Source organism: Setaria viridis, chromosome 7 (genome assembly GCF_005286985.2).
Source record: "Setaria viridis chromosome 7, Setaria_viridis_v4.0, whole genome shotgun sequence".
Lineage (NCBI taxonomy): Eukaryota > Viridiplantae > Streptophyta > Magnoliopsida > Poales > Poaceae > Setaria > Setaria viridis.
The window spans coordinates 28,762,885-28,775,480 of record NC_048269.2 but is presented as its reverse complement, the minus strand read 5'-3'; the positions used below and the strand labels follow the sequence as shown (position 1 = coordinate 28,775,480).

The 12,596-nt window shown below is 47.0% G+C and overlaps 1 protein-coding gene and 1 pseudogene across 1 annotated transcript; both read left to right on the top strand.

Moving 5' to 3' along the window:
• The first annotated feature begins 1,694 nt into the window (after window positions 1-1,694).
• LOC117863471 (uncharacterized) lies at window positions 1,695-6,814 on the top strand (annotated as a pseudogene).
• A 411-nt stretch (window positions 6,815-7,225) lies between these two features.
• LOC117863470 (uncharacterized) lies at window positions 7,226-12,468 on the top strand. Its single transcript, XM_034747178.2, has 8 exons — window positions 7,226-7,765; window positions 8,197-9,559; window positions 10,776-11,005; window positions 11,078-11,281; window positions 11,382-11,474; window positions 11,541-11,645; window positions 11,731-12,030; window positions 12,144-12,468. The coding sequence occupies exons 1-8, from the start codon at window positions 7,319-7,321 to the stop codon at window positions 12,219-12,221; spliced, it is 2,820 nt and encodes a 939-aa protein (XP_034603069.1). The 5' UTR covers window positions 7,226-7,318; the 3' UTR covers window positions 12,222-12,468.
• The last annotated feature ends 128 nt before the right edge of the window (window positions 12,469-12,596 follow it).

Here is a 12,596-nt window from a genome sequence, read left to right as displayed (position 1 = left end):
GAGTGACGGCTGCACCACTGGCGTCGTCCCCTCCTTGGTGGTGTTGTCTCTAAAGACCCAATTCGACTTGTGGCATTGTTGGTGACGCCATTGGTCAGGGGAGGCTACAATCGGTGGCAGCGGTCCCATCGCGATGACCTTGCAGCGTGGCAAGGCGGCATGGTGCGGGATGGTAATCTTGACGGGGGTTGCCTAGCTCACGTGGAGGCGATCACAGTTATGGTGGCGGCAAGGGGATGTCGGATTTGGCTGCTTGCAGCGCACCGCGGTGGCTGGTATTGCTTGGCAACTATCAGTGCGGCGTGGGACTGCGTCGAAAGAAGGTGTTTAGGCATTTGCAGCAACGACATCATGGGATGACTAGGCTTGCAGCGGACTGCGGCGGGTTGCTCAGCCTTGCTGAGCTACTTCGGTGCGGTACATCGTCGGAAAAACGGCGCAAGCGACTTCTTTGGCATGTTGGCACGGCAGCAGAGGTTATGTGCGTGGGTGGAGCAATGAGATGAAGTCGACTTGTGGCGGTGGTTTGGCTGTTTAATGGAGACCTTTGGAACAGGGTAATATTGCTCACCATTCTGATAGTGACATAAGAAACGGATCCGCGACATGGAGTACTGTGGCGGACGTGGCGAGGTCCCTGCGCGTGGTGTTTCTTCGAGGCGACGAGAGCGAGGTGGAGTCCAACGACAGGTGTGGCGAGGCCCCCGCGTGTTTGTGTTATCCCGGTGACGACTGTGAGGCAGCCTGCGAAAGGTTCGAATCCGATGATATCACTCTGTCTGGTGGAGTGTAGTATTGCAACGGCACTATAGAGATAGGTCCCGCGTGGCGGTGCCTTCTTAATGCGGTGTGGTCTCTTTCTCTCGGTTCACTGTCGACGCGAGGCCACGCCTGGAAGTTTCGACGACTACATGAGCGTGATAATGTTGGTGGGAGGTGTCGAGTGTAGTGGTTACCCGCGTTGACGTCCCAATCCAACCGGGCGAGCCTTGTTTACTTTACTTTATTTTTCTTTACTTTATTTTTCTTTTCTTTTTCCTGCCTATAGCCTTCCAAGACTGTAGTCTTGTATTTTTCTACTATTGATATATCAATAGAAACTCGCATCGATCTCGTGCGGTTCGTTAAAAAAAGGACACATATGCTCATAGTTAGTTGAGTTTGCATATAGAAAAATGAAGAAAACTTATTTCAATTTAATCATGCACCCACGAGATTAGCGCGTTAGATTGTATGCATGCACGAGATTTAAAATCTAGAATGTCATTCTTTTTGTAAAATTTGAATCTCAGGATGCCATTTTGTTTTGGATGGAGGGAGTAGTATATACCATCATCATAATTAAACTATGGTGATACACAAAAGAAGTTGGTACAAATAGATAAATCGAGCGCACGAAGGTGTCACAGATTTTGTGACAAGAAGAGAAAGAGAAGATACAATAACTTTATTATAAAGAAACAAATGTAACAAACTACTTAAGGAGAAAATGTATAGAGAAGATGACGTGGGAGGAAAAAGGAAAGATTTTTTCCAACGCCTGTTATTGTAAAGAACCTATATCTAGTTAGTTCTGCACAACCTAAATCTACAGACGAGCAAAATGGATTTGGGAATAGATTTGGCGCAAGTTTTTCCCTCCTTCGAGCAGCGAAATTTTGGATGACCTTGCTGAAAACTGAAATCCGCGCGGAGCTTTTTCCTGACGGTCGCAGTGACCGGTTCCCGGGGGATGATAGGCTGTAGGCGACCAGGCGTCGCTCCTCCCTCCTGAACTCGTTTACCGCCGCTCACTGATCTCACTCAAAATTGCTCTGTTCCCCAAGGGCCCGAGACTGGAAAGCGGAACCCTAGCCAATACTCCCGCCGTCATGGCGCCTGCGGCGCCGCCGGAGTTCGTCGAGGTGCGGTGCGCGGGGTGCGGCGAGACGTTGGAGGTGGAGCCGGCGCTCACCGAGTTCGCCTGCCCCGACTGCGGGACCCAGCAGGCACTCCCGCCGGAGCTCATGCCGCCGCCCCCGCCGCGCCCGCGCCGGGCACTGCCCATCCCCGGCCGTGGACCCGCCGCCGCCGCGCCTGTGCCTGTGCCCGTGCCCGCACCGGCTCCCGCGCGTATGCCGTGCGGCGCCTGCGCCGCGCTGCTGAGCGTGCCGGCGGGCCTCGCGGGCTTCGCGTGCCCTCTCTGCAGCGTCTAGCTCACTGTCGACGGCGGGCGTCTCCGGGTATACTACGCCTCCCCGCCCCGCGTCAGTGTCTCCGTCCTGGCGCCGCCCCCAGCCGGCATTACTTTGAGGCCATCCCCACACCGGCGTCCCGAGGTGCGTATCTAGTGATTTAGGACTGCTACCAGAAACACTTGCTTAAAGTTCATTTTGACTACATGGATTAATGCACTCTTTATGAACCATTGTAACTTGCTGCCCTTGTCCCAATGAAATGTCACATTAACTCAACAATATCCCCTATGGCCCTATTACTCTGTCACTAGAATCGCGACGTTCCATTCTAACAATTGAGCAAGAATAGGCTCACCTGCGTTTTATGTTTGTATAAGCTGTATGTAGAATTTCTAGTTTGCCAGCAATACGGTGCTTGTATTTTAGTTTCTGTTTGCTTTTTGGACCACTCAGAGGCACTGTATTGGACTTTAGAAAGCCATGAGTCTGACTCTGCCTTATTGTGTGCTAGTCACAATTTTGCTGATGAGGGATGTTTAACAGATTTTGGATAGAGATTTGGTGAAGAGGGTTTGATAGAGAGAAATAAAGTATGGAAAATTTCCAGGACACAGAAGACAAAATTGATAGATAGATTATACCATTCAAATGTCCAGATTTGCCAATATCAGTGATGGCCATACACTTATATTTCTGCAGAATTTCTTATATCCGGATTTCCTTTTCTTTACTCTTCTATGCATAGATCTACTCCGTCGATTGATATTTTCTTACTTCCTTTTGCATTCTTTTGCATGGAGCAGGGTCAAGTAGAAAAGTTTAATCATCTGACTTGTTCAATTCACAGAGAGGAGACATTCAGCTATTCCAAAACAGGAGCAATATGCACCATGTTGGCACAAAAAGAGCCCAGTGTCCATTCAGCTCATAGGGAGGAGTCACGTATTGAGCCAATCAATAAGACTATTGCAAAGTCTAGTGCGAGGAAAACTAAATTGCCAACTTGTCCTGAATCTACAGGTGTGCAAAAAGTACGACAAGAGCCTCCCATACATGTAAGCTCTGCCTCTCGGGCACAAGTTTGTCCTTCCAGTTATTCAGTTCATTCACAAGGACAGCAACCTGTAGAGGACATTGTAAGTCATGGACAGCAGATAAATGGATATTGGGCTGTATCAAGTACCATCCAGCATGAAACAATAGAGGCCCCAAATCAAGTCAATTGTGTTGAACAGGCCCAAGGTGAGTATCACAGCAAGGCAACTGGATGGAATCTGAAGAGGAAAAGGAGCGGCAAGAGTGCTAGTGTTCAGAAGGGGAAAAAGAAGGGCTTGACTAGTTATCCAAATGGAGGGGTCCATCTTAGGCGTAGTACACGTTTGTCTAAACAGCCAGAAAATCCTATCAACGATGAGCCTGTCCAGCAGCCAGCTACTTCAAATCAATGCAATTCAGACCCACTAAACATTGATAAAATCATTTCCAATCTGTGTCCCAGTCCATTGCCTTAGCACCAAATGCCTCAAGCAAGCTCAAGCCAGTGGGGCCAAGCTGACACAGCCACTGGACCATCTCCATCAAATCATGATGCACCTCAAGATGGGCAATTCCCACTCTACTACAGTCAACCGTACCCTCCAGAGGTCCCGGATGAACACTCGCTTGATAGAATTGGTGACGAGCAGCCACATTCACCAGAGGCTCAATTTCATGTTATGTGTGCACAACAGGTATGAGAACCTTCAGGTAAGACCACTGACTCAGAAATGCAATGATCTGTGTTCCTACCGTGACTACTTATCGAAGGCCTTGGCAAGGATACACCTCTCTCCAAAACTTGTCCTCAGGCATGCACTGCCAGATGGTGATTTCTGCTAGGCTGCCAGCAATCACCGTGGCACCTCACTGTCAGTTTGCCACTGCTAAATACCACCCTATTGCCTACCACATCTCAGCCTTCTGTAATGACAAGTTAGTCTGTAACATTCAACTTGCCTAGTACTCACATCACCTTCCACTATGCACATGTGATACGTGTTTTTTATAAAAGTAATTACCCCCTATTATTCTGTGGTTTGAATTTCTGCATGGATACTAAGCTCAATATATCTGCATCGTTTGTGCTTATTTCATTGAGAACTACTTTTTTAGCAGGATGCACAGAGGGCCCACTCCCTGTTAGAATCTGTTGTGAAATCGTCAGGGAAGCGTAGAGGACGTGGTCATCAACCTACAAGACTGGTCCCACCACGAAGGGAAGTTGACAGGCCTGTTTTGACACCTAATAATATTGAGTATGTGTATCGATAAATTGACAAAGTTATTTCTTAATATATTTTTGATGTTCATGAGTCATGAGTCATGACGAGTTGACTTACTTGGCAGCAAATGGGATGTCAACCCACCTTGCCCTAAGGTGGCCTCTACCATCACTATTCTTTTAAAGCAAAAGTACCCTGGGTCAACCTATCTGCCAGCTGGTCAGCGAAGAGAAGTTCCACCCGATGGAGATGTGGTTCTCCACTGGCAACAGTATCCTCCAGAAACGAGGGATGCTATTTTGAATGACTTTCTTGTAAGTAAAGTAGCCGAACACATTTGCTTTCTGGAGTATTATTGAAGATATTTAACCACTGACCTTATACTTCAATTGTGCTAGCAACGCTACAAGTGGGCCCCTGGCCGAGAAGCAGAGTGTCTGAAGCTATTTCAGCGCAGAGCGTCAAGACAGTTTGCTGGTATCCTATGCGAAGAGAAGCGAAAGGTTAGACTAAAGTTTACTGCAGTGGATAAATCCAATGAAGCTTTCAGGTGCACACAGGTCCAGCAGACACGCAGAGTCAGAAGATGAAAATAAAGAAGAGCCAGAGGACCAGCAGGCATTAGAGAGAAGTGAGGACGATGACCCATTACTGTGGAAACCTTTCCCCCCTGCATGGATTTATCCAAGTTGGTGGGAGAGGTTATGCGAACACTGGGCCAAAGAAGAAGTCTTAAAGATGTCTTCCCAGAACCGGAAGAACCGATACACTGGCGGCCGTGCTCATCACACGTCGGGTTCACGGAGCATTGCCATGCATAGGCAGATTATGGTAATAAGAGACAAAGACAAATCTCATTGTTTAACTTATTTCCGCACCAATTCCTGATTATGTTTGAATTGAATAGGTTATAGAAAATGGTGGGAAGCCAGTGTCAGAACTAGAGGTATTCAACAAGACCCATAGGCGTAATGGTGGCACAGGGGAATTTGTCAGTGAGAGAGCAAAGCGAACTGTGGTAGGTGCTTGGTGTTCAGGTTATTCGCATCATTTAGAAATTGGTCATGGTGCAACATGCATGGTGTTTATCATATGGTTGCTGAACCATGTTCTGCATCCACTTCATTTTTCAGGCGGGCTTCAAGAAACGTATGGAGGAGGCTGGTGATAAGGTACACCCCCACCTTGCATGGGTGCAGGAAGTAGGGGGTCGGAACCGTGGAAGGTACTATGGGCTCACTGGTATCATTGACAAGGACGAGGTTGATGAGTTAGCAAAGTCCACACCAAATTGTTTTGGTATAAAAGGGCACCTGCAGAAGTTCACGCAGGAGCAGGTGCAGCAGATGATTAATCAGGCCCTGCAGGGGTTAAATGAAACTTGGGAGAAGAAGTTTAAGTCCTTGGAGCAAAGTTTGCGTGGAGCGCCACCATTAGGTACTGGTCCCGAGGTAGGTGAAGGATAACCGTATTGCATTTCTCATCTAGATCAGAACTGGTTTAGAGGCTCATCTGATGTATCTTTCTGTAGCATGCCCCTGGATCTTCTGCAGCTAGAGAGGGAGGCCAGGAGGATCAGTCAAGACATCATCAGGTAAGCGATCAAGTCATGAAAGTTAGGCGTAGCATTTCAGAACAAGGAATACACAAAGAAAGTTTTTGGTACCAAGATTTCTGCAAGTTTTTGGTTCCAAGATTTCTGCAGTGTTGATCTTCGAATCGCACTACCATTGTTCTTGGTAGAAAATAAAACCAGCTACAGTAATTAGAGTTGCAGCGTGGTTATAACTGCAAATGATCATGTCATCAAGAAGTAAAAAATGGGTTATTCCCAAAATATAGCTTCTCAGATCTAATAAATTTCGGAGTCTGCATTCCTGCATGCATACCTGGTCAGAGTAAGGGCTCCTTTGGCAGGGCTCCGGCTCCGGCTCCGTGCACTTACCGAAGCACGGAGGAGCTGGAGCCGCACCAAACGGCATCGACCGCGGAGCCATTTTTTGGCACATTTGGGAGGAGCCGGAGCCGTTTTAGGCCTGCATGGCGGAGCCCAAAAAAGTGGCTCCGCGGCTCCGGCTCCGGCTCCGGCTCCGCACGAGGAGCCCCTCGCGAGGAGCCCTGCCAAAGGAGCCCTAACAGGGATTTTCTCTTCAGCTTCAGCCTGTTCAATTGGCGCAGATATGAAGTGATCTACTTCTTTTTCCCGCTTTGCAGGATGCTTCGGATGCGCAGACCGGGGAAAGCCGCGAGGACGACGATGAGGAAGTGGTGTCTACCAGCGTCTGAAGCATCACTGTGTTATTTTCGTTTTTTTCCCTCTTTTTTGTTGGGTGCATTGTACTCGAACAACTCTTCTTAATGCAATGACATTCACTAGCTCTCCTACATGTCCGGAAAAAAAAGTGCTACAGAGAAATGCTTGCACGGTTTTCCTCCCAGGAGTGAGCGTTTAAAAGCGTTGCACTTAAGCAATGGCGAAACATCTCGTTGCTACTTGCAACAAATGTGCCAACATTGTTCGCAGGTTTTTTTTCTTTGAAAAAGAAGTTCGCAGGATTTCAAATAGCGCTTGTAGCGAATCCAAACAAAAGTCGCAACAATTGTTTCAACTTTCAACGTTTAGTCCTTTTTCACTGAAAAAATGTGCCATACGCATTGCTTCGGTCTCTTGGTTGTGACGCTTCAGTACAAGATAGCACGATGCTGAAAGCTTACACCTAGTAGACCCTAGACCGTCACTAATGAAAGCTTACACCTAGTAGACCCGTAGACCGTTGCTACTGAAATCCCCAGTCGGCCAGTCGCCCAGGCTCCGCTCTCCAGTCTCCACCACAAGAGCCGCAGGAAAAAAAAAAAACTCGCCGTCGTCGAGAGAGGGCAATGGCGCCACCGCCGCCCGTCGCGTGGGCGGCGGCGGGGGATCCGGCGGACGCGGAGCCGCTGGAGGTGCGGTGCGCGGGGTGCGGCGAGACGCTGGAGGTGGACCGGGGCCTGACGGAGTTCATCTGCCCGGACTGCGCCACCCCGCAGTCGCTGCCCCCCGAGCTCATGCCGCCGCCGCCGCCACGCCGGCGGAAGGCGCTCCCGCTGCCCCGCGGCGCCGCGGACGTGCGGGGCGCGCGGCTCCCCTGCGGCGCGTGCGGCGCGCTCCTCAGCGTGCCCGTCGGGCTGCCGCGCTGCGCCTGCCCGCTCTGCGGCGCCGAGCTCGCCGTCGACACCGCGCGGCTCAGGAACTACCTCCTGTCCTCCGCCGCAGCGGCGGACGCCGTCCCCGTTTTGCCACTCGGCGCCTCCTCCTCGGTGCCACCCATCCTCCAAGCCCGAGAGGTATGATGCCGTTGCGGTGTTCTTCTATGTTCTGGGCTCAATGGTGCTGTTTCATGTTTTGTTTGTTTCACCCCTTTTACTTCAATGGTAAGTCAGTCTTTTATTTTTTGTGAAGTTTGAAACTTTATTCTTAGGGTTGGATTTTTTTAGAAAAAGTCTTAGGGTTGGATAACTTCTAGACCTTTGGTGGGCTCAAAAGCTAGAGTGAGCTTCTTGCTTCTATGTAGTCGGCGTACACTTTAACAAAGTTTAAACATACCAAACTTCATGGTTGTGGGGTGGTGCAGCAGTTGGTTTAGTAGCAACTTAATCTTGGAAACTCCTCAATACCTTTTGGCTGCTCCTGTTGCACTGCCAGGTGCAGCAAGAGCATCAAAAAATTGCTACTTGTGCAACACGAACCTAATATTTAGTTAACTTGTCTTGAACAGGCACAAACAGAGCATCCTAATCGGCTTATTCCAGAGCAGGCAGAATCAGAGCATCCTGATTACACTGTTGATGAAGAGGAGGTACGGGTCAGCGAGGATAATGCAAGGTATAGGGAGCAGAGGAACTTATATTCAGGTGGCCCCAGAATTGTTAGGGCAAAAAATAGACATGGAGAGCCACTAAATCAGGTCAGGCATCAGGCTCAAGATCTTCCTTCCAGCCATGCTGTTCGTACAAGGCAGACATATCAAGAGAGTCCAGATCGAGTTACTGAGGCACTGCGAAATTCTTCTAATCCTGCACTTTTTAGGGAATCACCCTGCATTTCACATATTAACGATACTACCACAACAGATATAAATGGCACAGCTAGGCGCTCCATTTGCCCCAAAACTGTAAATCTTGAGAAGAGAAACATGCAGACTCCCAAACAGATCATGCAGAAGTCACAAAGACAACTTCCTTGCAATGTGACATCTCCGGAACATGCTCGGACAGAATCTTCAAATAGGGCAATTCATGTTCAGGAAAAGCAACAGGAGCCTGGAAATGAAGCAAACCACAGAGAAAATGCATGCACTCGACTGGGCGATGAGACTATTGCAGACAATAACAACAGGAGGATAACTAGGCAGTTGATTGACCTCAATGCTATGGGTGCAGAGAAGAGACAGGGGCTGCCAAATGATGCTACACATCAGATGCGGAAAGAACAATCTGATTCTGTGATTCACAGGGAACTGGATAATCAAGTAACTCGTGTAGAAAACGAACAGCCAGGACATCACAGAGTTCACACGAGGAAACGGAAGGGTCTGATGGCTGCATCAAATTCAGGTCTTCAGCTTAGGCGTAGCAGACGTTTGGCGAAAGTTTCATCTGCTGCCATTGACAGACAACCTGTTATAGATGACAAACTGACAGAAAGTGAGCCTGATGAGCAGTGGACTGCATCTCCAGGACAATGTTCACCTGATCCGTCAGATACTGATAAAATCATCAACAATTTATCTACTAGTTCATCTCCTTTGCATGAGATTCGTCAAACAAGCTCTAATGAGTTGGAGAACCTTCATTCAACTCCAATACCTTCTTCAAATCCCAACATGTCCAATCCTGAGTATTTCTCATCAAACCCTGACATGTCTGATCCTAAGCATTTTTCTTCAAACCCCGACATGTCTGATCCTGAGCATTTTGCTCATACTTATATTCCTATGGATGTTAGAAGGGCCCTTGCAAAGCTATCATCCAAGTCATTGCTTCACCATATGATGTCTGGGCCAAGTTCTGGTGAGTCACACCTGCATGATTCAATGGATTCAGAAGGACAGAAACTGCAGGTAGCATCTCAGAATAAAGGTATGTTTCTAATTTTATCATCCTTCTTTGTGTGTGCATAGAATAAGACATACAGAAAGGGTGACAAATGGCCCAATGGAGGAGCTTTTTCTCTCACTTTTAGTTTTTAAAGTTACGCTGAAATCATGACCTGTGTTTTTTATGGGGTTTTCACAGTAACTCTCTCTGAGGAGCAAAGGACTTCATAGTTTATTTGTCCATGCTGGTCACTTGTGCTTTAATCTGTTGGACGGTAGAGAAAATGTTTTAAAAAGCCTTTTTGCACATGTTAGTTTTTATTATAAATTGCTGTTAATTTCCCTAATACTCAGATTCTTTTTTATCACGGTCATGTTCTCCATGTAAATTATGGAAGTTCCATCCAAGAACTAAGTTGCACATTCATATTAAGAGAAGCTGTGCAATTTTGGGCTTTTTTGTGGACAAATCGTACTACTAGGAGAAAGTAACCTGTTGGGGACTGCTTCGATATTTTGCTTGATGAATTCCTCTTATTGATCAATTGATCAAGGGTTAATATTCAGAAGTAGAGGTGGAAGTGCAACTTTCAACTCTGCCTCTTGGTCTGGGTTTAACTTCTGGACTGGTGGGTCCTGTCAGATAAACAGCTAGTAGACATTTTTAGAAAATTGAATTTGTGGAAGTAATAGAAGACAATATGCATCATATACATGTGGATTTTGTCAATTTTTTTGGTAATTTCTGACACTAACCAGGATCTATATATTGAGACGCTGGTTGAGCATAGTCTGCAAACAACAATATGATTTTTTTTCCTTCTAAATGCCTTGCACCCTTACAAAACCAGTGCAGCATGCCATCATGGCTAGCTGTATTGTTTGTTTTGTTTTCCTTCCTACATACTTTGTTTTCCTCAAATCTATTTCATGAGGACAGATTTTTGTAACTTGGACTGGCCTAACATAGCAAGTTGAATCAAAAGTTGAGTGTTTGTACTGGGTTTTCCCAGTCCAACACAGGTGGCATGAGGTTTGATGATCTGATGGTATAAAGCAGACTGACTTCGCGTCAGCTCCCTTTTGTTGTTTGGCTTAACCATTGGCCTTGAGTCCGGGCATTTCTTTATCTCATTATTACAAGTTACAATACTTTGGGCAATCCACTGTTTTCAAGCCTTGTTGAGTCAGTTTGTATGTGATTCCTGATAAATGATCATATCTGCTCAGACTTCTGTTTTTTCGCCCCTTCTAAATAGGCAGACGTCCTCGTGGTTTAACTCTATGTCTAAAGTTGTGGACCATGCCTAAGGGCATGCGCATACCAGTTTCATTGAACACTTCAGGTTTGCCTATTGGAAAAGAAGCAGCCACATTGTCTTCCTTTCTGGGCACATTAGCACGGGATGGAATATTGGCACCTCTTTCACATCTTGATTGGAGAAGTGTTCCTGAGAAAAACAAGGATGTGATGTTTCATATTGTCAAGGTATGCACTAATATGGTTTCTGTTTTTAGCGCCTGTGTTTTGTTCTCTTACACAATTTGTTTATTGCTGTAGCTCAAATTTGACATCGCTCCAGTTGGTGAGTTATGGATTGTGAAAAGTTTAGGAAGGAAGTGGAAGAGCTGGAAATCCATATTAAAACAAAAGCATTTTGATACACATGAAACGGAAGAGGAGCGCCTTGCTGATCGGAATCCTCGTGTTCTTGAAGAACAGTGGCGATTCTTAGTTGCATATTGGAGTACTGAAAAAGCTCAGGTAGTACATACTGTTCCCTTTCATGTGCATAGCTTGTGCTGCCACTCTGATTTGGTGATTTGATGCTTGTTGGATGTTTATCTTATTTGTCTCTTATCAGGCTGCAAGTGCTCGAAATAAGGCTTGTCAGGCGAATGTAACCACTTACCATAGCTCAGGAACGAAGAGCTTTGCACGTATAATTGAAGAGGAGGTAATTAAGATTGTTCCTTTGCTCTTACTGTTAGTGATGCGCTAATTGTGTTACCGTGTGCAACAGAGGCAACAACGGCATAATGATGAGCCTACAGTTGAGGATTTGTTCATATTGACTCACAAACCCAAGGATGGGAAGCCAATGGCGAAGGCAGCAGCTAGTACCATTGTGAGATACGAGAAACTAAATTCATACTAAAAAGTTCTTTATGTGGATCGTGCATGGAAGAGCTGAGATTTCATTTTACATACAGGAGCGATTCCGTGAACAGTGTCAAAAGCCAACGGAAGGCTCGGAAAGTGACTTCGGACTGGAGTCCCGCCGAACCAGGCGACGCAGGAAGCCAGCCTTGAAGACATCTTTGAGGGAAGCCATGGAGGCTAAAAGAAGGGCTGAAGATGAGGCAGCTACGCTGAGGAAGAAGTTGTTTGCTATGGAAGAAAGGCAAAGGAAGCTGCAGGAGGGTAAAGCCAGTGTGAAGGGCGCGGATGGTCTGGTGAACTCCCCGGAGGAGCTAGCAGGTGAACCGTCACCACCTCCAGGTTTTCCACAGGTAATATCCGGCTGTAATTCTGGCCGCCACCTTATGGAAAATACCCATCCATTATCTTTGCTGTTACCACTGATTCTGATTCAGTCAATCCATGTCGTCGTCATCCCATGCAGGTCCAAAATACCCCAGGCTCAGATGAAATTTGGGAGCCATATCGCGATCTCTCGGAACTGTACGATGCTTCGTCCTAATGCTAGATCCCTAGGGCATTTCCTTAGTACCACCGGCAATAGCTGCACGAAGTAAAGAACGACGGGGTTTAGCTCGCTGTTCTGTGTCATTCTGGGTAATGTTGGCTCCCTAAACCTCGAGTTCACTCGGAAGTCGAGAATACCTTTGACTGTATTTGTCATTGGGGGAGTACGTCTCAAAGTATTTGACCATCGATAAAGTCAAAAGTGCACGTAGTAAAGATCAGGCGCTGACTGCGCTAGACTACGCCACAACGCATCCAAACGGGAAACAGCTTTGACTTTTTAAACCACGCAAGTTCTTCATTCTTGTACTCTGGGCCACGGTCATTTACCTGGACCGGGCCATTCGCTGTGAAGAGGGCCCACTACGAG